The following is a 25,327-nucleotide window of genomic DNA, read 5'->3' on the forward strand; positions in this document are numbered from 1 at the left end:
GCTCATCCAGAAATCAAGAATACAATGATCAGTCAGAATAAAAGATCTCACAAAAGAGATGACGTGTGCACACACCCATCAGTTGCCAGGCAGGCCAGCAGTTCACCTCTACCTCAGAAGGGCTCCAAAGCCACTGCCCTTCCCTAACAAGAGGAAAAGAGGAGGAGGGTGGGGGTGAGGGGCACTGAATCAGCCATGTCTTTATTACAAGATTGTGAGGTGACAGATTTGCCGATAGGTGGACAGATATACAATAAATTCATAAGTCAATAAAGTAAATAGAAATTCCCAGGATAAATACTTCACTAGTCTTCCACAACTCAGAACTAATGCAAAAGGTCCACGATGAACCCAATAGAAAATGCTTAAATAAAAACACAATCCAGCTATGCGGCTTCCTAATGCTGTCTTACTAATAATGGCTTTTATTTCCATACAATGTAATTTATAAAAACATCTGGAGGGCTGGCCCAGTGGTTAAGAGCACTGGTTGCTTTTGCAGAGGACCAGGGCTGCCAGCATACACACGATTCCTCACAAACCTCCCACAAATCTCCCATTCCAGAGGACTGAAACTCTCTTCTGACGGCCAGAGGGATGCCATGCGCATATACATACACACACTCACGCACAAAGTAAAATAAATCCCTTTTTAAGTCGTCTGTTCACTCACCCAATGCACCCAGTAAAATATGTTTTGGGATTTTTTTGTTTCATTTTTATTTAAAATTGTAATAAAATGTGTACAATATACATTTCAAAAATAAATATTCAGCATTTAGACGCGCATTCACAGGGTGGGACGACGTAAGTTTTTAAACATTAAATATAACTATATATAATATTTAATTATATATAACATATAATATTTAATTATATATAATATATAATATTTAATTATTTAAATATATAATAGATACCACTTACATGTATAATGATATATAATTATTTATGTGATTAAATATTAAATATAATTAATTTTTAAATATTAAATATATTGTGGCTGAGTTTCGGGTGACTTTATATATTTCGCACCCCCCAACCCCTGGGACTAGACCAGACCTCCGCCCTAGTGACTCTTGTCCTTGGCACCTCTTGAAACTGCCGAATTGAATACAGTAAGTTTCCCCCTTGAAGATGTGGTTCCTTGAAGATGTAGAAGTTGCGTGCCCGCCGAGGAGGTGGTCCTGATAGTCACCTCCAATGCGCTGGCATCTACCAGCAGCCGGGCACACCTGGTGGGCACGCCCTCTACCTGCCCAGGGCTACCTGGCGGGCCACGCTCAGCGCCTTGCGCTCGGGGCTCGGGTCCCTGCGGGCCAATGGGGAGGCGGCTCCGGGCAGCAGCCGCGTCCCACCGAGTGGCCAATGGGAGCAGGGCATGCAAATGAGCAGGTGCGGTGGCGGCCGGCCCGTTGCGGCTGCCCCTGCTCCCGAGATGTTAGAGGCGCGCTGGGCAGCCGCGGAGCAGACTGCCGGGCTCCGAGATCCGAGCTCCGCTCTCCCGCCATGGCCCCCGCTCCGCCCCCCGCCGCCTCTTTCACGCCCGCCGAGGTCCAGCGGCGCCTGGCGGCCGGTGCCTGCTGGGTCCGCCGCGGGGCCAGCCTCTACGACCTCACCAGCTTCGTGCGGCAACATCCGGGGGGCGAGCAGCTGCTGCTGGCGCGGGCTGGCCAGGACATCAGTGCCGACCTGGATGGGCCACCTCACAGACACTCCGACAACGCCCGCCGCTGGCTGGAGCAGTACTATGTGGGCGAACTGCGAGCGGACCCGCAGGTACCAGGCGGCCCCGGGTACTCCCCGCTCCCTGCCTCACACCCCTCCCCCAGTCCGCCACTTTAGAGAGCTCAAATCACCTGCCCTCTAGGAGAACGCAAGGTGACAGCCTCCATCCTCACTTCCCTCCGTTTTCCCAGTTTCTCTCCAGGTAACCGGTCACTGAAACCCCATCTCCCATCCCCCTAGTTCCCGTTCCTATCACCAGGAGCTTGGTGTTCCTCTTTCCAGCGCTACCCACTGACCCGGCTGCATCCTCCTTCCAACATGTCTCTTCTGCAGCCCCCCTACCGCCTGACAACTTCAACTCCTGTTTCTGGCTCCAGCCACTACCACCCCCCCCCCTTTCTCTCTTCTCTTCCTTTTCCTTTATCAGCCTTTCTGATTTCCTTTCTTGTTTCAATAGTAGGTTCCTAGGCTCACCTGGCCTCAGTTTCCCCATCCCACCACTCTCTTGGTTCAAGGAGACACAAATCCAAAGCTCTGCTCTGCTCCCTTCAGGGGCTCCTGTGGGTGAGTGGGTGGGGGACCTGAACAGCGTTTTATTGATTCTCTCCTCCAGCCCCCGGTTTTATTTCCGTCCTAAACAGTGCTGTGGGTTTGAAAGAGTGAAATAAAATACACGAACCAGCTTGCTAAGTAGAACTCGATACTTCTAACCCAGACTATGCTAAACTCGGTACTGCTGTGTGGTGCAGACTCATCTTGGATTTTTACCTTCAACCCATCCTGGGTGTTATTCTCATTTCAGGATGTGGAAACAAGGGTTCAGTGAAGGTCTATAAATGTCTGAGGTCAAACAGTTAGGTAGTACAAAAACCAAGTGTTTCTTATTCCAGATCAAAGTCGTCTCCATCCCGAGGGTTGGGGGACAGAGCTCTTGGTAGACTCAGGTGGAGCCAAGCTAACTCCTTGTTCTCAAGCCTGATAGCAGGACTGGTGACAGTAAGGCCATGGTGATTAGGTGTAAAGCAACGGTTGGTCCTTGTTGCTCACGTTCTTTCAAGTGCTTTTAGATCTTTAGATGAAAGGACATGCTGTCCACTGTTCCAGGAGACACCTCTTATCCATCTTGCCTAATTCTTATCTCTTAGTCACTTCCTTGGTTCTTAAACGGGTTGCCGACACTGTGCTGGGCACCAACAGCCACTGAACAGAAAATGGTTACCATTTTCATGGAGTGAACAAGTTCATAGGGACCCTACTACAGACTCAGTCATTGTTTAATTACATTCATTAATATTTATAATATTTGCATACTGAGTCTGGGTGAAGAATCTGGAGAGCAGATTCAGTAAGAACTACCGTAAAGAAAGTGACATTTTTCACCAAGAGCTAATTGAAGACAGAGCTTAGCCAAAAGTGGTAAGAAGAACATTCCAGACAGAGGAATAGCATGTATTAAAAAACAAAACAAAACAAAAACTGTGGCACAGTCAAGAGATAGCAATGGAACCAAGGTGACCAAGGGCTGGCAGGTCAAGGGAAGAAAGAGGTGGGAGCTAGAAGTCACTGGGGGCTTGATCACATGAGCCTCAAAGGCTGTGGTTGGGGGTGTGGGGGCTTGACTTGCGAGGCTAAAGGACTTAAGCTGAAGAGTGGTGCGGAAAGATTTGCATCTTCGGAAGAGTAGCCTTGCTCCAGTGACAAGGAGCGGAGGGAACTCCAGTGGATGTAAGGAGGCCAGAGAAAAGACATAGTTTAACCACCATGACCAGAAGGGGAAGGACATTTCATAATAGAAGATCTGACAGATTTCATAAACTGTCCAGACTTGGCATTCAACAACGGGGAACCCAGAACAGTATAGGAAGCTGGTGTTTGGTGTCAGGTCTTGCTGAGGGAACAGAGACTTACCCTTTGCTGTGAGAAAAATTGCTACAGAGATCAGTGAGCAGTTAGGATCAGAACACTGGAGATGGACCTGCCCTGTATTGTAACTGTATTCTGCAGTCGGGAGCCTGAGGGTGTGGCCTCTCTACTCAGTACCATTCTGAATGTCACTCCCTCCCCTGCGCTGGATAGCCCCACCTTCCTGCTTTGCCAACCACCCAGCGTCAGGATTTGGTTTGGTTTCACCTTGCCCTGCCTGACCCCTAGGGTCAGAGAGAACTCAGAGGCAAAACCAGTTCACCCTGGGCTCCCTACACCCGCTCTTTACCTGTTATATCCCCAAGTCCCAGTGTGGTCACATTGCAAACAATCAGATTTCTAGGCCCCAAACTGAGGGCATAGAGAAAACTAAAATCTAAGAGTATACCTTCAGGCCCACAGACCTGATCTGGCCAGCAGCCAAAGTCACCCTACATTCCAGTTTCCTGTCCCTCTGTTGGCAGAGTTCAAATGTAGAAAGTACAAGATTCTCCTTATTTTAGCTTATGTTTTTGGTTTGGTTTGGTTTGGTTTGGTTTGGTTTGGTTTGGTTTGGTTTGGTTTGGTACCTTGCTATATAGGTCAGGCAGTCAGGCTAGTCTCAAATTTAAGATCCCTCTCCCTGGGCTTCACAAGTAGTGGGATCACAAGCATGCACTACTATACCAGGCAAGGTTCTCTTTAAAGTGAAGGAGACAGGTAGGGAGTCAAAGGAGAAATTGGGGGGCCAGGTGTCCATTCAAAGAGATGACTAGAAAAGTCCTTTTAACAACCTCCATGTTACCTTCTCTACTTTGCTCCTCTCCTGCTGAACCGGGGGTGCTGATACCCCTGGAAGTTAAGAACCCTCTCCTGATGTGTGAGGAGCAGAAAGTGCTAAGAAGTACCTCTGTTCCCCCTCCCCTAGGGACCCTTCTCCAGCCTAATCGTTAAGTAGGGGACTCTGTGTCAAGAAGGCCCACCCCACTTTTTCCCCTGTTCCCTACTTTGCCACACCCCTATGTACGCACTGTACACACACACACACACATTCACACTCACACAAAGGCACATACAGAGAACAAGTCAGACTTGTTTGAGCTAACATACTGTGGGGTAGGGGAAATGAAAGATCTGTAGCTGATCGGGGAAGCTATCTCACCATCCCTGGCTGCCAGAGGCCAGTGGGATCAAGCCCCTTAGCCTAGGCATGGAGAGAAGTGCTCTCCCACCTGTGGACATGAAGCCCTGTTGTGAACACCACTTCAAAAAAGAAGCAGAGCCGGTGAGTGGCTGGGTGGGTAAGGGCACTTGCCACCAAACATAATGACCTACTTGAGTTGGATCCCTGGAGTCCATACAGTGGAAGGAGAGAACTGACCCCTGCCTCTGACCTACCCCTGTGGACTCTGCACAGGCACATAATAAAGTAAATAACTTAAAGAGAGAAACAGGCAATGAAGGGATTTAGTGTGTAAACCTTCTTCCAAGACCATAGACGTTATGTCCCCAAGACTTTGGTCACCTGTGAGTCACTGACAGACACCCCCTGAGTTATGATGTTGGATAGCCATCTCTAGATAGGCTCACCTTTTCTTTTAGCATTTATTGACCCTGGGTAATAATACCAATGCAACCATGGGTCTTTTTTTTTTTTTTTTTCATTTCTGTGTTTGTTTGGTTTGATTTGGTTTGGTTTTTGACCCCAGGTCTTTCTATGTTATCCTAGCTGTCCTGGAACTCAATGTGCAGAGCAGTCCAGCCTTAGATTCACAGAGATCCACTTGCCTTTGCCTCCAAGGGTCTGGTTTTAAAGATGTACTCCATCACACCCAGCCTTACACACACACACACACACACACACACACACACACACACACACATATATATATATATATATATATATATATATATATACTTTAAAAATCGGGGGAGGGGCGGAGACAGATATTAGGTGGCCCAGCCTGGCCTCAGATTCACTATGTAGCAGAGGATGGCCATAGTTTTCCTACTTCCGCCACCCAGGTGCTGAAATTACAGACACGTGCCACCATGCTCCGTTTATGCCGTCCTGGGACCAGCCCTGTGCATGCTAGACAGGCAGTGCACCAACTGAGCTGTATTCCCAGCCCCAAACTTAAAACGAGAAAAATTTGTCTCTTTGTATCTCCTAAAACCCATCATGGGTACCACTTGGATCACACTATAGAAAACACTGAAGCACTGTGGGACAGCTCCTGGGACTAGTGAAAAGGGTGAGATTGTGTATAGAAAAAAAAAATATAGAGAGCTTTTTCTGGTGAGAGTTACAGATTTCATCACAGCCCACATCAGGTCCTTTTCAAACCACAAATCTGACACCCAGGGGAATGGTAACTGTCAGAAAGAGACCTAAGTTTCTCCTACGTTGCATCACAAGCCTGGAGGGTTCTTACTCAGGATCTGGTGGACCTGAGCCATCTGCCTGAGAGTACTCCAGGCAGGATAAACTTCAAATCTCCAGACTGTAGCACGGAGGTAGGCACATGTCTGAAGGACTTGCGGCCACACCCCAGTCACATCACATAGGATGTGTTTCTGAGTAGTTAGGAACGCAACAGTTCCTGCCACCTGTGGTTCTGCTAGGCTTTGTAGTATAGGCTCAGAGTTTCAGGGTCTGAGTGATTAAATGGGAAGAAAATCTAAATGCAGGAAGCCTTAGAGTCCCTCCTTTCTGTAAAGTGTTGGGACACCTCCAGCACCGTCCTACTTGGAGATCAGAGCTAAAACCTGGGAGAGCTGATAATCTATCTCTACTTGCGTCCTGGGGTGGAGATAAGAAGTCAGCTTGCTGAAATCCGCTGTCAAGAGCTTCCCAGGAGGGCCTGCCTGATCCAGCAAAGGTCACCATCCTTTCCTAACTGCTCTGGCCTGCTGTAACACCAGCAAATCTTACCTGGAGGATGAAACCAGGGCCAGTGAATAGCACATCTGTAGATCCAGCCACTGATTCAACACACAGATCCCAAGAGTGTTTGCTGGCATTGCTTCAGATTGGATTTGAGAGCAAGAATTGAGGAAGAAAATCAGAAATGGAACTCTTGGGAGTCCAAAAAAAAAAAAAAAACACACATGAAAGTTATTTCCTTCAGAAACATTGCCAGGAAATACCCCAAACCAATGCCTGAGTGGCACCTGTCAGCCTTGCTAGCCCTGCTGTTTGGTGTCTCACCTCCCTAATAGGACACATAGTGTTAACCCACATGTTTTTTTTTGTTTGTTTATTTAGACAATTAGCATGCCCCCCCCCCCATTGTCTGTACAACCTACCTCTCTGTTGAAGCAGCCTTTGCCAGGGTCCCCTGAGCCTTAGCTTCCATAGCTCTGGCAGTTGGTTTGCGCCCTCTCTTTGCTGCCCTGGCTGCAGTCTTGAGGCTGACCCCTGCTGGGGCCTCTCTGCTCCTCTTCTCACTTGGATACCTGATCCTTTTGGTTTTCTGCCTGAGTTCATTTTCTATTGCTACTGTAACAAAATGCCACAGGCAGAGATTTAAAGCAACTCCCAAGTATCCCCTGACCTTTCTGGAGGTCAGAGGTAGGACGTGAGGAGACCAGGCTGCATTCTTTCTAGAATTTCTAGAGGACCCTGTCTTGCCTTTTCAGCCTTCCAGGGACAACCTGTGTTCCCTGAGTGACTACTAGCCAATGTCTGAGTATTTTCGCTTCAGCTCCATCATCACATCTCCAACTCTGACTCTTCTATCTCAATCTTACCCCTTACCAATGCTTTTAGTGTTATATTGGGTGCACCCAGATAATCCTAGCTAACCTCCCCAATTCAAGCTCCTTAACTAACATCTGCAAAGTCCTTTTGACAAGTAAAGTCACATAGTCACAGGCTTCGGGTCCTGGGACTCGGGTCCTGGGAGGAGAGGGCATCCTTCTGCCTACTGTGCCCTGTGTGTCCTTGGTCCCTACCTCTGAGTCTCTGGTGCTGCATTCTCTTGCTTTTCCTCTGCCAGCAAAGCGGGAAAGGCTGAAGACAACCAGGGTCTTCAGCCCAGAGGGTTTCAGCGAGCCAACTTCTCATCCCCACTCCACAGTGGAAGTGGAGTTCCCAGCTCTCCAAGGTTTCAGCTCAGACCTCCCTCCACATTCCCTTGTGCTGGAAATGTTCCAGGGCTCTCTGCAAGCGCCTTTTTAAACCCAGGCAAACCCTTCTATTGCTACAACTCAGTGGAAGATGTAGGGCTCTTCCAAAATCTGCAATGAACCCTTGCCTCCTCCCAGCTGACAGCACCTTTCAGAGGTGTCTCTGTCCTAACCTCCTTCACAACCAGATGGGGGGTTGTTTGTTTGTTTGTTTTTGTTTTGTTTCTGCCTCTGAGTTTCCCCTGAAAGGCAGCATGCTCTCTGCAGGGTGGCTTCCTTCACTCAGTTATCTCCCCTGGGAACTCAGCGTTCCCATCTCTAACCACAGCTAATCTCTGGTGCTTGCCCTGACCTAGAGGGTCCTGTCATGCTCACTACTGTAGCAGGCTCCTGGGCAGGTCACTGGGGCAGTGACCCCCATTGCCTCTGACACTTTTAATTGAAAGCTTATGCTGTGGCAGTCTTCAGTGGCTTCCCATGGATGACCTCATGCTTTTGTCCCGTATAGATTCTCTTCTCTTCTCTTCTCTTCTCTTCTCTTCTCTTCTCTTCTCTTCTCTTCTCTTCTCTTCTCTTCTCTTCTCTTCTCTTCTCTTCTCTCCTCTCCTCTCCTCTCCTCTCCTCTCCTCTCCTCTCCTCTCCTCTCCTCTCCTCTCCTCTCCTCTCCTCTCCTCTCCTCTCCTCTCCTCTCCTCCTCTTCCTCCTCTTCTTCTCTCTCTCTCTCTCTCTCTCTCTCTCTCTCTCTCTCTCTCTCTCTCTCTCTCCAGCACCCCTTTTCCTTCCCTCAAACCCTCACAGCGTTTTACCTAGACCTGCTTCACAGCCTTTACAACATTCTTCTCTCCGGGTTTCTTCACCACCCACCTTGTCCCTTGTCTATGAAGCTTCGAGCTCTCTGAGGCCGGCTCGTGTCTAGCTTACCTGGGTTTTATTAGGACGCACCGGCTCTTGCCAACAGGGACTAAGCCAATGAATGGGCTGCTTGGAAAACTGGGCTGTGTACATCATTGAAAAGACAATAATTCAAAAATGAAAATGTACGAAACCTATCTCCTGCTTACTAGCTAATGGGGTTGGAGATAGGAGGCCGGGTTATTGAGACCCTTGTTTCTGCCTTTGCCCTCCATTTGTCTCAGCCAGAACGACAGGAACAGGATCCTCACCCAGACTCTGCTGTCCACTTCTCCTTGGACTTCTTGCCAGGGGTAAAAGTGAAGCTGATGATAGGAAATAGCAGCAGAGCCGATGTGGTGCACACCTGTAACCCTGGTGCTTGGGAAATTAACCCAGGAGCGTAGAGTTCAAGGCCAGCATTGGCTATGCAGAATGACTGTATTTCAATGAGAAAAACAAAACAAAAACAAAAACCTTCCAACAACAATCAATTGATTCTGGATGTAGTGTTATGTCTTAGAATCCCAGCACCTTGGAGGCAGAGGCAGAAAGACTGCCACAAGTTCAAGGCCAGAGAAAGCAATTGGGATACCACTTTGCTCGTAGGATGTGTCTGGTCCCCCAGTGGCTCTTAGTGCCTGGATGATATGCAGAGGTGACACAAGCTGCCTACATTTTGATTTACCTCTTCTGATGCCATGCAAATTTCTCTAGGCTTTCTCTCTCCCTTCCTCTGCGTGTGTGCGCGCGCATGTGTGTGTCACTAACTCTCCCCCCTCTCAGATTTATTTGTACCTTATATGTACGAGCATTTTGTCCAACTCGTATGTATGTATGTGCATGTGTGCTACACAGAGGTCACAAGAAAGTGTCAGATTCCCTGGGACTGGAGTCACAGTGGTGCCCTGTATGTGGTAGAAATTGATCCAAGGGCCTCTGCCAGAGCAGCTACTGCTGAGCCATCTTCCAGCCACCAGGAAGTAGTGGCTCTCAGTCTTCTCTAATGGGTGCCCATCTAAGGTGGGCAGACAGCTTTATCGGTCTCCCTACCTGTCCTTCTCTGCAATAGAAAAAGTACTGTCAATAATAAAAAAGGGGGCATGGACAACAAGCCTAATGGTCAACGCACTTGAAAAGCTTATGGCTGAAAAATATGAAGCCCAACTTTGTGTATTATACTGAGGAGCAATCTCCCCAATGCATAATTACAGGAATACTTTGGCTTCCCATTTTGACAATATATCACATGGCATTTAAATAGTGATATCAGATAAATCAATTTCAGGGGGATTTGCTTTGATATATTTGAACCACCATGTATACAAGAGGCCTTAACAGTCTGTTATAGCAAAGCTGGTAGGAATTCCACTGTTATAAGTACACTTGGTTATATAGAGCAAGCCAGACAATGGACAACATATCTGGTTGATAATTACCTAAGTGAATTAGTCATAATTTCTTCTTGCACAGGAAGAGAAGGTAGGATTCTGTTTTTTGTGTTCTTTTCTGTCGGGTAGGACTCCTTAGTATTGCTCAACATTGCATGATACAGAGGTTTCCTAATAGAAAATGAGTCAGAGTTTGGTGGAATATTTCTTTAAATGTCTGGTTTTAGTTTATGAATTCAAATACTATGACTCCCTTACTTGTTCCCTCATGGTCCTTGTTCATATGTAATCATGAAAATATAGGACTGGGTTGTGTCTCAGTTTGTAGAGTTCTTTGCCTAGCATGCAGGAGGGACTAGGTTTGACTGCTGACACCCATAAGCTCAACACAGTGGTGCATGCCTATAATCCTAGCACTGCAACAGTGGGGAGGTAGAGGCAGGAGGATCACACACATATGCACACATGCGCGCACACATATATGCACACACACATACACACACACACATACACATAGGGAATTTAAAGTTAGCCTCAAACATGAGTCATAAGATATATAAGATTCTGCCAAAATAAGAAAGAAAGAAAGAAAGAAAGAAAGAAAGGAAGGAAGGAAGGAAGGAAGGAAGGAAGAAAGAAAGAAAGAAAGAAAGAAAGAAAGAAAGAAAGAAAGAAAGAGAGAGAGAAGTCTCACCTTGAACTCCTGACCTGCCAAGCGCTGATGTTACCGTTGTCCTAAGTTACCATGCATGGGTCCATGGTTTGTTTTGTTTCTGGTTTTTTTTTTTTTTTTTTTTTTTTTTAGGACAGAGTCTTGCCATATAGCCCAAAGTAAGCTCAAACTCAACATCCTCCTGCCTCAGCCTCTCATAGGTTGGGATTACAAGCACATGATACCACACCCAGATTATTAAATTATTACAGGGCCTGCACTCTGGAACTCCCTACATTGGAATAAAAGTGGCTTCTATGATCCCATTATTGCCCCAGGTCAGAGTGAATGCCAGATCAGCCTGGCTTCCTGAATGCTCTCCTTTAACCCTGGCAAGCCCTTGAAAGTGCCAAGTTTAAACATGATATGATACAAGGTGGCATTACAAAACAAACAAAACCTCAGCTGATTCAGGGAACTAAGTAGAAGAGACTGCGAGTTCAAGGATAAAAAGGTCATGGTGAGTCTTCCTTAAATGAAGACCAGTATTTCACAGACAGTAGAGCGAGGGATGGGGACTGGCTATCCTTTCAAACAAGGACAGGACACTGGAAGCAACATAGGTAATTTCTTAGAAATGCAGTAGCAAGCAATGGGTCCTTATCTAACTCTATTTCTAAGCACTACCTAGCAGGGCTAGCTTTAATCTGAGGACCAAGGACATCTTCTGGTCCCCTGATGTGACTTAGGGTCTTTCAGGGGTCTCAGCTTCTAATTAACTCTCACTATTAATAGGCCTGCATGTGCCAGGTCCTTATTTGCACTGGACTTGTGAGTTGTCTTCACCCTCACTGACATAGTGAAATGTCCTCTATTTTGACCCTGATTTTTTTTTCCCAACCTCCCTTTGCGTTGTGTTATATCACCTGTAGTCAGATAATAGCAATCTCCAATCATTAGAGATGGGGCTCTTTGCCCAGGGCCTGGGAAAAGCTACCGAAGGAAATGGTCAGTAATTGAGCAGGGCCTGGGATAGCATCGACCGTCAGCTTGATGGGATCTGAACGCAGCTAGGAGGTAAGTCTCCAAGACGCGGATGAGGGATTGTTTAGATTAGGTTAGCTTCTGGACATAACTGTAATGGATTATCTTGATTAGACTGACGGAGACGCTCCACCCTAAAAGGGAGCCGTGCTCTTCTCTGGGCTTGGATCCAAGACTGCGTAGAAAGAGGAAGCTAGCTGACAGTGGGATCTGATCAGCCTCTAATCCTGGCTGCAGAGGCAGTTTAGCCAACTATTTCAACTCCTTGACTTTCCTGCCAGGATGGATTGTACCCTCAAATTGTGAGCCAGAATAAAGCTTTCCTGTTCTTACATTGCGTTCATCTGGATATCTTATCACAGCAACAGAAAAGTAAGTGATACAGAGGCTAAATCTCCAAGTCCTTGGCTAGTAGGTGTTTGCGTGGTACAATGGTTTTGCTGCGCTTTGTGACTGGAGTCTTTAGGACTTAGGTAGAAGACCTGGATGCCAATAAACCTTACAGAAGTAACAGTAAGGTGACTTAAGTTTGGCAATATGCATTTAAAAAAAACAAATTTATCATAGATTTTAATTTTAATTTTTCTGAGAAAGAGAGAGGGAGGGAGGGAGAGAGAGAGAGAGAGAGAGAGAGAGAGAGAGAGAGAGAGAGAGAGAGAGAGAGAGAGAGAGAGAGAATGAGTTGATATGATATGCACCATAAGCATGCAGGAGCCCTCAGAGGCCAGAGGAGGGCATCAGATTGCCTGGAAGTGGACTTAGTGATTGTGAGCCATAATGTAGGTTCTGGGAACTGAATCCTGGGCATCTGCAAGAGCAGCCAGTGCTCTTAACCACTGGGTCATCTCCCCAGTCTAATCAGTCTTGTTTTTCTTTTCTTTTCTTTTCTTTTCTTTTCTTTTCTTTTCTTTTCTTTTCTTTTCTTTTCTTTTCTTTTCTTTTCTTTTCTTTTCCTTTCTTTTCCTTTCCTTTCCTTTCCTTTCCTTTCCTTTCCTTTCCTTTCCTTTCCTTTCCTTTCCTTTCCTTTCCTTTCCTTTCCTTTCCTTTCCAAGACATGGTTTCTCTGTGTATCCCTTGCTGTCCTGGAACTCAATCTTTTGAGCAGGCTGACCTCAGAGATCCGCCTACCTCTATCTTCTGAGTGTTGGGATTAAAGAGGCATGACACCACACCTGGCTCTATTTTCTATTTTGAACCCTTAAAGTAGATAGATTGTTCAGCTCAGAGAGATCCAGCGTTGAGGGTCCATGAGTGGTGTTAACCATTAACTCACTGAAGACGACTGTGCATGACGTAAGCCAATGGGGAGCACGCGCTTTCTTTTGGAGTAAGATGGGATGATTTAGGGTCCCTCTTATTCTTCTGCCTGGGCTTCTCAACCTTCTGAAGACAGGAAGAGGATTCTTCGATTGCTTCCGTTTGCTTTCTGGATCTCATAAACTGCCTGTGCCTCTGAGACATGCCCTGTGTGAGGGAGATCTCCAACCCAGAGCAGGTACTCCTTCCCCTGACACATGCCCCACTCTCTGTATGCTCAGTTACTGATTAATCAACAGGCTGGACACTCCAGTCCCCTGACAGCTGTGACTCTATAGAATGGAGGTTTGGAGGTTAAAATGTAAGATGGGGAGATGTGTTGGATTAAAAAGTGAATCTGGAGTCATGGGGACTCAAGGACCCTCGTTTGCTATAGCTATACCCTAGATTCTGTGATTTAGATCACGTTAGTTTAACTAGGCTGGCAATGTTTGGTCTTTCTTTTTTCCTTTCTTTTTCCTTTATTCTCTTCTATCTGAGGACTCACACATAGCCCAGGATACCCTCAAACCCTCTTATGTAGCTGAGGCTCTATCTAGTCCTGATCTTCCAGCCTCCATCTCCCAAGTGCTAGGACTGTAGGTACTTATGACCACTCCTAATGGTAGAACTCACTTTACGGACATTATGGACTGTGAAACATCCCCAGACTGTGGGGGGGGGGGACGTGAAATAATAATGATTTATGGCCCCCAGAACGCTAAGGCAGCATGCTCAACCTGTGGGTCATAACCCCTTTGGGAGTCACATATCAGATATCCTGCATGTCAGATATTTATATTATCAGTCATAACGGTAGCAAAATTGCAGTTCTAAAGTAGCAGTGAAAATAATTTTATGGTTGGGGGTCACCACAACACGAGGAACTGTACTAGAGCATCAGGAAGGTTGAGAACCACTGCTCTAAGGGGCCTGATGTTCTGACAGTGCAGTCAATGCTCTTGAAGGTCCCTGGTGTCCGGCCTAAGCTGCAACAGAGAAGGAGCTCCCAGGGGATTGGACAGTTCTTGCCTCTGTTGAATGTGGAAGGAGGCTGCTAGGCTAAGGAGGTGGCTGATAAGTTACGGCTGCTTTGTCACATCTGTCTCCGGAGGACTGTACAGGATCAGGGGACTTTCCAGGCCCTTGCCTCCTTCCCAGAGATCTACCACGGGGTCCAAACATACTGTGCCCTCACCTGTGGCTGGCTGCCCTAGAGAGAATGTTTAGGTGGCCTGAGAACCATGGCCTAAACCTAAGCTTTGGGTTGTGCCCTTTAATCATGTAAGGCCAGTGTGGGGGTGTCTCAGTGAGTGCTAGCCTACTGTGGGGTTATCTCTGGAATGCCAAGCTGGCCCAGGGAATCCTCCAAGTCTCTTCTTCTGAGTTCCTTGTCCACCATAAGCTGTAGGAACATTGCTGAAGTCTCTGTTGATGAGACACTGAAGCTCAAGCAGGCTTAAGAGCAGAGCCATTGGCAAGAAGGGGCTTCCTTCCACCATGTCTGAACTCTGCCCCCTGAGAAGGTCAATGTGCATCTGTGGGAGCTAATCCCAGTTAGCTGACCTTGAAGTACATCTCGGCAGTCAGACTTGATCTGTCAATATCTGACCTGGGGAGAAGGGAAGAGACATGTGTCACACATGTAGCACATGGGGTAGATATATGCGCCCTTAGAGAGTAAAGACTGGTGGAAACTGGTGAGATCTGGGGATGTGGCTCAGCTGGTAGAGTGCTTGCCTAGCATGCACAAGGCCCTGGGTTTGATCCCCAGTACTGAATAAAGTAGGTGGCTACTCAGAGTGCAGAAGCAGGAGAATCAGAAGGAGTTCAAGGTTATCCTCAGCTACATAGAAAGTTTGGGGCCAGCCTGAGCAACGTGAGACCTGGCTCAATACAAAAGGAAGAGGAAGAAAGGGAGAAAAGGAAGAAGGAAGTGGGAAGGGAGGGAGGGAGGAGGGAAGGGCAGAGGGACAGAGAGAGAGAGAGAGAGAGAGTTCTGAACCCCTGGTTCCACCTTTTCTGAGTGACTTTTTATACCAAAATATGGGTATAGTAGATACCCAGGACCTGACGATGGAACCTTTCAGGTGCAGGGAAAAGGAACATAGTTTGATGGGTTAAAAAAAAGCCAGAGACAGACATGACCTTGTGCTCAGAGGCAGGGAGCCTTAGTAATTGTAGCATTTGCCACCTGGCCTTGATCCTTACATGTAGCCAACAGCTGTGGGCATCAAGAAGGCCCCATGGAATGTTCTAGGTATAGGATACTGAACCTGCTGAAATGACAGGTCAACCGGGTCTACAAAGTGAGTTCCAGGTCAGCCAGGGCTATACAGAGAAACCCTGACTCAAAAACAAAACAAAACAAAAAGTAGGTTTGAGGAGATGTAGAGAGATTCTACAGGAAAACTACAGATGATGATGATGATGATGATATAATAACAGCCACAGGTTGGGGGCTGATGAGATGGCATAGCAGGCAGGCACACTTGCCACCAAGTCTGAAAACTTGTGTTTAATTCCCAGGATCCTCATAGTGGAAGATGAGAACTGACTTTCAGAATTTGATCTCCATATAAGTATGGTGGTTCACGCACCCCATGTGGTCTTCTCTGTTTTCCACAGGAAGGATTTGTGCAGTGCACATTGCCAAGGCATGCGCTGCATCCTTTGGCTCTGATGTATTTTGTGCCTCTTTCCACATAGTAGTATAGGAGCATTTTTCTGTCTTCATCTTCAATAGCTGTTCCTCTTAATATTCCCCACCTAAACCATATGCATACCTGCACCATAGTTCTCAAGCACACCTAAATAAATTTGTACTGGAATACAATAATGTGCACTTTGTGTTTGAATGGATATTGCCAAGTTCCCATCTAAAATGATTATACCATTTTTAAAAAATAAATTTTTGGAACCAGTTTCTTGTTTCCTTTTTAAGACAGGTTCTCACTATGTAGCTCAGGCTGGCATCAAAACCACAGTCATCCTGCCTCAGCTTCCTAAATGCTAGAATTGCAGGCCCAGGCCACAGTTACAACTCTGTGTGTGTGTGTGTGTGTGTACACATGGGTATGTGTGTGTTCAAATAGATGACCTTGTGTGCTCACTAAACAGACATTCTATCTCTGAGCTGCATCCTCAAACTTTATGTCAATGAAAATGCTGTCCAAAAATCTGTTAGAGCGCCAGTTTCCTCATCCTGCCAACGGAGTGCGGTGTTGTTTTGTTTAAATTCTGTACTAATAGCTGAAGAAAAACACTGCTTTTTTTTTTTTGGCTTATAGAAATTATGAGGAGTTCAAAATATTTTCATGTTACGTTTATACATATTCAAGAAAGGGCCTTTTATACCCTTCCCCTGTTTTCTATTAAATAGTTGCTCTTTTCTTTTTAGAAATCCTCCTCATTTACTCAGTGCGTGAGTGTGTGCCAGTCAGAGGACAACTCCTGGGTCCTAGTTCTCTCCTTCCACGAGAGCCCCAGGGATTAAACTCAGGTGGTCAGGCTTGGTAGCGAGGGCAGTGTTCACTGAGACATCTCCCTGCCGACCCACTCTTCTTAGATTGATTGGCACTCCTTAGAAATGAAAGATGTCAGTGCAGTCAGTTCCAGCCACCTCTGCTGCTGCTCCCATTCGGCTTTTTGTTTGTGTTTGGCTAATTCGGTGGGTTTCCTTTTCTATACAAGAAGTTTTGACACATTTTCTTTAACAAAAAGCTATCGGGGGCTAAGAGATGGCTCAACCAACAAAGGGTAGGCTCACAGCAAAAATACAAGAAAAGTTATCAGTTAGGTCCAACTTAGAAAGGATCCTTCCTTTAAGATTTTATACATTTGTTTAAGAACAGCATCCTATGAATAAGCTATGCGCAGTGGTTTTTCTTGTTTATTTCTTAATAATATACTTTTTTAGTGTAAAAATTAAGCTTTTTAATTGGTTGTTGCAATACATTTATGTTTTAATGTTTTTGGACTGGTCTTTAAAAACTTACATTCATCACATATGTGTGTGTGATAAATATAAATATATAACATACATTTATTACATATATTTATATATTATACATACATTTAAATATATAATATATAAATATATTACATTTATGTTACATATATTTTTAAATATATAATATGTCTATAAATACGTTACATATATATTTAATACTACTTGGGAGCTCAATTTTGTACCAAGGAAGTCAAAGGGCTGGAAGTATAGGGCAAAGGTAGACACTTGCCCAGCATGTGCACAGCCCTGGGTTCAATCCCCCAGCACTCCAAAAAAAAAAATCAGTAACAACAAATACATTAATATAAGTTTATGTTCACACATGCCTATAATCCTAGTATTGGAAGGGCTAAGACAGGGGATCTGCTTTCAGTACTAGCCTAATTTAAATAGCTAGACCACATCATATATATATATATATATATCTTTCCATTCCAAACAAGAGGCTACTCCACTATACAGAGCAAAGGTCAGGAAGGGGCTGAGAGTCATCCTAGCCCTGAGATCATACCACAGTTGAATCTACCTTTCCGAGGCTGGGGCAGCTCAGCTTGCCCTAAGCCCTGTGGTCAAACAGCAAAATCGAGGAGGAAACCAGCTCATGCAAATCTATGCAGATGGTGGACCCTAGGCTCCAGGTTCATGCTGCGGGTTAGAGGGTCCAAAGCAGAGGCTGGAGAGGTCAAAAGTGGGGGGCCGCCTACGTATTTGTGGGATGAATGGCTGTGAAAATCTGGGGAATGCAGGAAAGGGGAGCATGACGGAAGGAAAATGTAGAAGCAGCTTTGCCCTTGAGCTCAGCATCAGAGCAGGTCCCACGCACTGCCTGGCTCTGTGCAGCCTGGGACTGGAGGCACTGCCCACAGGTCAGGGTTTACACGTGGATGCCCAGAGGCTGAGAGAGCCAAGAGGCTGTCATATTTACTAGTAGCATGTCTGGTGTCTGCTGCAAAGCACTGTGCACCTTCAGACTGCTGGCGCCTCTGATCAAGGGGTCTGGACACTCGTTCTCTCTCCTTTACTGTTGTTTTTGTCCCATCTGGAGCTTGTTTATGCGATCCGTGGGGGCAGGAGAGGCAGCTCAGCATTTAAGAGTCCATACAGCTCTCTCAGGGGGCTTGAGTCCCATACGTGGTACCCTGCTGGGTAACTCACAATTGCCTGTAACTCAAGTTACTGGGGGATCTGACATGTCTGATTTCCATGGGCACCTGCAATCATGTATACACACACACACACACACACACACGATAAAAATAAATCTTAAAAAGAGTGGACTCAGCCGGGCCTGGTGGTGCACGCCTTTAATCCCAGCACTCGGGAGGCAGAGGCAGGCGGATTTCTGAGTTCGAGGCCAGCCTGGTCTACAGAGTGAGTTCCAGGATAGCCAGGGCTATACAGAGAAACCCTGTCTCGAAAAACAAAAACAAAAACAAAAAAGGACTCCTGGTGTAAAGGAAACAGTCCGTATCTTGATTATGGCATTGCCTACACCCTTAGAATGTGTAACCAAGAAAGGAAGAGCAAGGGCAAAGGTCCTGGGGTAGGAACAGAAGGAGGGGATTTCACGAATGAGGGCAGGTATGGAGGGAGAGGAAGTGAGAAGTAATTGAGGAAACTTTTCAAACAGTAATTGCACATGAGACCGAAGCTTGCTGTCAGCATGGTAGCCACTAACCAACCATAGCTATTAGCACTGGCTACTTTATGTCAACTTGGCACAAGTGTGAGTCATTTGGGGAAAGGGTATGCCAACTGAGTAAACGCCCCCCCCCCCCGTACGATTTACCTGTAATGTGTTTTCTTTAATTTGTGATTGATGTGAGAGGGCCCAACTCACCGAGGGCAATGTCACCCCTGGACAGATGGTCTGGGGTTGTATTAGGAAAGCAGGCTGATCAAGCCAGGAAGCAGCATTCCTCCATGGCTTACATCAGATCCTACCCTCACTTCCCCAGTGTAGGGCTGTGACGTGGAACCAGATGTAAGCTGGCATAAACCCTTTTCTCCTCAAGTTGTTTCTGGCCATCGTGTTTTGTCACAGCAATAAAAATCTTAAGACTCTATTTAAAATAAAATGTAAGAGGGTAATTCCTTTTAGCATCTGTTTGGTTAGGTTTCATTTGGTTTTTAGTCTTCAGACAGGGTCTCGTTATGTAGCCCTGACTGGATGGGAAGTCACTAGATCAACCAAGCTAACCTCTAACTCACAGATGTCTGCCAGCTTCTGCCTCCCAAGTGCTGGGGTTCATTGCACGCACCACCACACCCCGCTTACTATAGTAAACAAGATGGCTCAGACACGGAACATTGGATTTACTATAGAAGGTTCTGTTGGACAGTGTTGGTCTAGCGCTGCAGCCTCTCAGGGATGACAGTCCCCAAATCAGAGGAGATTGTGTTCTTGGATGGGTTTGCACACCAGTCACAAATAGCTGCTTCTTGTCCCCTCTGCCTGACATGTTGCAGTATGTGCTTACCCCGGCCATGACAGACAGACCATTTGGCAGGACAGCCTTCGCCCAGGCTTCGTCAAGAAATTCATCCCCTTGGGTTAAAACACTGTGTGACCACCAAGTATAAGATGGTGAGTGTAAGAGGCAGGCGGATTTCTGAGTTCGAGGCCAGCCTGGTCTACAGAGTGAGTTCCAGGACAGCCAGGTCTATACAGAGAAACCCTGTCTCGAAAAAAAAAACAAAAACAAAAAACAAACAAACAAAAACAAACAAACAAAAAAAAAAAGATGGTGAGTGTAACCATATAAAGTCCCAAGTACACACTCCCCAGGAACCACCTCCCATCCCCAGTTAGAGGGTCCCCTCTGCAGCCTTACCTAACTTCAGCAGTGTATAGTGAGTAGGTCTAGAAGCTGTCAGGTTAAAGGTGAGGCAAAGAGACATAGGCTTATAGGACATAGGACAGCCTGTATTTCAGATCCAACCAAGGCACCTAAGACAGGGACACCGACCTCTGTAAGCAAAAATATCCTCCACCATAAAAGGAAGGAGCTATAGAGCCAAGGAGGGGAAGGGGGAGGGGGAGGGGTTAGGGGAGGGGGAGGGGGAGTTGTCTGAATCAAGCAGACAAAGCATTTAGGTATAAGGCAGGCCATTGTTGTTGGCTAGGGGCGTTGTTTATTATTGTTGTTTTTTTTAAAAAAAAAAAAAACAGTTCAGAGACTATTGTTGGTTCTTACCATGTAGTTTTGCATAGGTGTATAATGACAGGACAAATATTTTCTCAAATAGACTGTGCAGGAGAAATGAAGGAATCTTGTTTCTGGGTGGTCATATATGCGGTTATTTAGAAATCAGCGGTTTTGTCTCTCTTTTAAAAATTAGCCAAGATCTCAGTATGTAGCCCAGTTGATAGAGTGCTTGCCTACCACACAGCCGGGGTTTGATCCCCAACATGGCGGGAATGGGCACACTGGGCCTGGTGGTGTATATCTGTAGCCCAGTACTAGGGAGGTAGAGGCAAGACAATCAGTCCAAGCTTATCCTGTGCCATGGAACAAGTTCAAAGGCCAGCTTATGCTATATGAGCCCCTCTCTGTCTCAATAAAATAAAATGGCTGACGAGGTGGCTCAGCAGGCAAAGGTAGTCGCCACCAAGCGGAACAACCTGAGTTTGATCCCTGGGACCTACATTGGGGAAGGAGCGAACCAACTCTGAGTTGTCCTCTCTGTCCTCCACGCGTGTGCCACAGCGTGCACACATGCACGTGTGTGTGTGCACACACGATCATTAAAAGGTATCAACAAATTAAAAATATTAGTCAAACGCAGTATCCAGTATGGAGAGGACAATCCTTACATCTCAGGGCATCACATAATGAATCCAAAGTTTGTTTTGTGTGCGTGTTGGCTCAGTGGGGCGACATAGATTGAGGATGACTTCCTGGCATTTTCCTTGTGGTAGTGCATCCTATAGGGATGTCTGAGAAGTCAGGAGATGAAGGCTGGAGAGGCTGTAGTTTGTATGATACTGCAAAGGAACATTTCAAGGCGTTGACTCCCTGAAGCTGCTGATGTTCTCATGTGAACCGAACCTCTGTTCCTTTCTATCCCACTCCTCCAGCAGAGGATGGACTTTGCTCAGAAAGATCCAGAAGCCTCAGAGAATGTCCCTTGTTCAATCTCACCAAGCCTAGGTCATACCTCCAGGAGGGAGAGTTGCCAGCACAGATCCCTCTGAACCCTTAAATAAGACATCCCTGAGGCAGATGCAGCTGTCCCCTTGACTACTTTCTTGGAAGTGATTCCCTAATGGAGGTCAGAGGTCAGAGAGGACAAGTGCAGGTTCCAACAGTCCGTGGCCAGACTTGGTAGAGAATCAAATGAATAACATGATGTAGCATAGTGGTACACTTAGGCTGAGGAAGGATGACAGCTATGAGTTCAAGGCTATCCCAAGCTACAAAGTTAGCCCTAACTTAAAACCCCTGTCCCCAAAACAGTTCATAGCAGCTGACAAGATCTGGTAGGGGCATTCTGGCAATGTTTTTCATACATAATACTTTTTATTTATCCCTTGAGAATTTCACACATGTATGCAATGTGTTTTTATTGTATCTACCCCCATCTTCTTGCTCCAACATCCCCCCAGTCTTCCCCAACACATCCCCCTCCCAATCCATAAAGTCCTATTGTCCTTTGTCCCCCCCCCCCAATATGCCATTGAGTTCAACTTGTGTTGTCAATGTGCACATGTGGGGGTGGGGGAAGACACCCACTGGCACATGGACAATCCATCAGTAGCCACACTCACTTGGTGAGGTTAAAGTGGTAATTTAATATTATCAAGCCACTGGTCCATTTTTTGACATCCTATATAAACAGGTTTCTGCTTCCAGGGACAAGGTTGCAGGTGGCATCAAAGGGACCTCACTTCATGACCAGGAGAAATACCACATTCATGGTAAATTGAAGTCAAGTGCCTCGGTGCCCAGCCATTGCCCTGTCCTTTCCGTGTGCCTTAAGGGGTACAGGTGGTCAGACCACGGCACAAGCTTCCCATCATGTTCTTCCTGCTTTTCTTCCTTTTTTAGAATAATATATTTATTTTTAGAGCACTGATTGGTGTTTTGCCTACATGTATGTCAGTGTGAGGGTATCAGATCCTCTGGAAATCGAGTTACAGACGGTTGTGAGCTGTCATGTATTTTCTGGGAATTGAACCCAGGTCCTCTGGAAGAGCAGCCAGTGTCCTTAACCGCTGAGCCATCATGACTCCAGCTCACTCTATTTTTCTTCTTACACTGGGATAGTGACCTGGACCTACCGCGGCTGTGACAATATAAACGGTCATTATGGCCCTACTTTGGGGATACTGTGACTTGCTGGTGGTCAGATGTGGCCCTCAAGGTCCACAAAACATTAGCCAGAGCTGAGCCCTGCAAAACCTGGCTTCTGATGTAGACACAGGGAGACAGAAGCAGTGTTTTTTTTCTAGAAGTAGAAACTACCAGGCCTTCCTGCCTTCCTTGCTGCTAAAGTTTCCACCTGTCTAAACAGCCAGCTCCCAGGAGGCTGTTCCCGGGGGTGGGCTTGTCAACACAAAGCCCTCCTAGCAAATAACACCCTCTCTATGGCTCCAGATGGCCCTCCCACCACCATCGTCCTCTCGGGACCCTGCCTCCTGCACCTATCGCTGGACAGTGTGCTACCAGGTGTGTAGAGCCTCCAGGGGCTGGGAGCAGCTGGACATGGGGCCAGGGGCACCAGTTTCATTTCACAGAAAGGGTTTTCAAGCACAAGCCAGGCTGAGGGATAAAAGGACATCTGTCCATCCCTCGGTGCCCAGCCCCAGCTTTCTCAACAACATTCCTTTATGCGGTTCCCCCTCCCTCTGCAGCCCCCGCCCGCCCGTCGTACACTGCCTCCTTTCAGATGGCTTGTATGCTGGACTTGTTTGTTTGCGCTGCAGCACGCAGGCTTTCTGTTGTTCTTCACTGTTCTCTCCCCATGAGCCCTCCAGGCACACCCTCTCCAAGGAAGACAGGGACTGGGGACTGGAAGACTGCGGGAGGGGTGGGATGGGGGAGACAGGGACCCTGGCTGGGGGTTTGGAGACATCCCAGTGAGTCCCTCCCAGATCTGAATCTTGTCAGAGAAGCCCCGGAAGAGGGCATCTGTCTAGCCTTCCCAGAGACTACTCATCTGAGAGATCTTGCACAGGTTACCTGGTCCTCCTGGTTCTCAGTGTCCTCCGACTACCCTGCCAGTCCCTTGGGGAGCCGTATGTTGATACTACATTAATATGCTAGCTCTCCATGGAGATGCCATGGCTGTCCCAGGAGCTATGCATTAGGGGAAGAGATGGGAGGTACAAAGAACAAGGTTTGTGTTAAAGAGAGCAGCAGTTTGTTATCACACACACACACACCCAAGCATGGCCTTCCTCTGATACACAATACTTCTAAGTGGAGAAAACTGGGGAGTGACTTCTTGGGCCTTAAAGAAGGGGGGACAGGCCTCTTCTGAGCTAGGAAGGGAAACAGTTGACGTCCCTTCTAAGAGGTATGCATGGGTTACCACCGTGGGCCAGGAAGGAAGGCCGTGACTCAGCTTTCTGACATTTTGGCATAGGATGAGATGTAGACCCTGACTCCATATATCAATGTCGATATCTCCTTCAGTATGGTTCTATCTCCATTGAATCCCTCTTCCCCCAAAACTGGATCCCAAGAGACACCAAATAAGACTTTAATGACTTCCCACTAGCTTACATGACAAATTACTACAAACGAGGTGTATTAGACAGCAAGGAGCGTATAACCTCAAAGTTCTGGAGGCCAGAAGACAGAGGCCAAGGTGTCATAAGGTTCTAGTTTCATCTCTGCTGCTGTGATAAAACACTCTGGCTAAAAGCAGCTTAGGGGAGGAAAGGGCTAATTTCATTTTACAGGTTACAATCTACTATTGAGGGAAGTCAGAGCAGGAACTCAAATAGGAATGTGAAGCAGAATCCATGGAGAAATGCTGCTTGCTGGTTTGCTTGCTTCTATTTAGTTAACTGTTTTTATACATCCCAAGATTACCTACCTAGGGAATGATACCACCCACTATGGCTGGGCCCTCCTATACTAATTAACAATTAACAGTCCCACATAGACATGCCCACAGGCCATTGTGATTTAGGCAATTCTCAATCCAGGCTTTTCTCTCAGATGACTCTAGGCTACATCGAGTTAACAATTAAAAGTATGGCAGAGGTAGGTGGATTTCTGAGTTCGAGGCCAGCCTGGTCTACAGAGTGAGTTTCAGGACAGCCAGGAGTACACAGAGAAACCCTGTCTTGAAAACAAACAAACAAACAAAACATTTAAAGGTATCCACAACTCGTAGGTTCCTTCTGAGGGTTGTGAGAAGCTGTGGTCCAGGCAGCACCCCAGCTTCTGGTAGACCTCTATTAGAATGATTCCCCCCCACACACACACTGGCTTTCTTGATGTGTCTTCCTTGTCTGTGCCTTCATCTTTGTAGTACTCATCTACATTGAAGTTTCCCCGCTATATAAGAATATGTTACATCAGAACATAGCCTAATCCCCTCATCTGTATTTCCAAATAAGGTCCAGTTCTGAAGTGCTGGGGGTTGGAAAGATTACGAATATGGAAGGGTGTACTCTCCTGTGAAGTGACACTCTGAAGGTGACATTCTTGGTGTGAGGACTGTGGCTCCTTCCCAGAGACAAAGGAAGGGAGGAGCCTAATATAAAGGAGCATCCACCAACATGCCAAGCCCCTACCTTCTGCCTCCTCTTGACGCTGATCCTTGTCATCTTGCTTGAGGAGGAGGAGAGGAGGCCTGGGCTCTCCCTTCATGTACCTTAAGACCCTAATTCCTCAAGAGCCAGTGTATTTATTACCCAACCCACCCATGGCCTTGGCACAGGGTTCCCTGAATACCTTTTTCCTGTGGGTGCAGCCCAGCCTCCCCATCTAGATTCTTTGTTCTGGGAATTTGGGAAAGAACAAACTCCCTGTTCATGGCTGTCCCTGCCCTTCCTTCTCAATGAGTGAGGCACCCACACTTAGCAGCTCACCGGGAGTTTTCCAACAGTCATACTGAGGACTGTATTTATATTCATGCATGTCAGTTTGGACCACAGAATTTGTTAAAAATGCGCGTCCCCAGGCTGGGGCTGGAAGTCAGTAGAGCATTTCCCAAGCATCCACAAGAAGTGAGGGAGAGAAAAAAAATTCTAGAAATTTCATATAAAAATCTAGTTTTCTGGATCTTCTTAGAAAGCATTAAGTTTGATGAAAAGGCCCC

The 25,327-nt window shown here is 46.6% G+C and overlaps 1 protein-coding gene across 1 annotated transcript in view; it reads left to right on the plus strand.

Annotated features, from left to right (window-relative positions):
* The first annotated feature begins 1,368 nt into the window (after nucleotides 1–1,368).
* The window catches only part of Fa2h (fatty acid 2-hydroxylase), a 52,178-nt gene continuing 28,219 nt past the window's right edge, over nucleotides 1,369–25,327 (plus strand). Inside the window, exon 1 of the mRNA XM_021170240.3 lies at nucleotides 1,369–1,779. Coding sequence (XP_021025899.2) covers nucleotides 1,369–1,779 — 411 coding nt within the window. The remainder of the gene's footprint in view (nucleotides 1,780–25,327) is intronic.

This window comes from Mus caroli, unplaced genomic scaffold, assembly GCF_978045245.1.
Source record: "Mus caroli unplaced genomic scaffold, Mus_caroli_1 scaffold_10, whole genome shotgun sequence".
Classification (NCBI taxonomy): domain Eukaryota; kingdom Metazoa; phylum Chordata; class Mammalia; order Rodentia; family Muridae; genus Mus; species Mus caroli.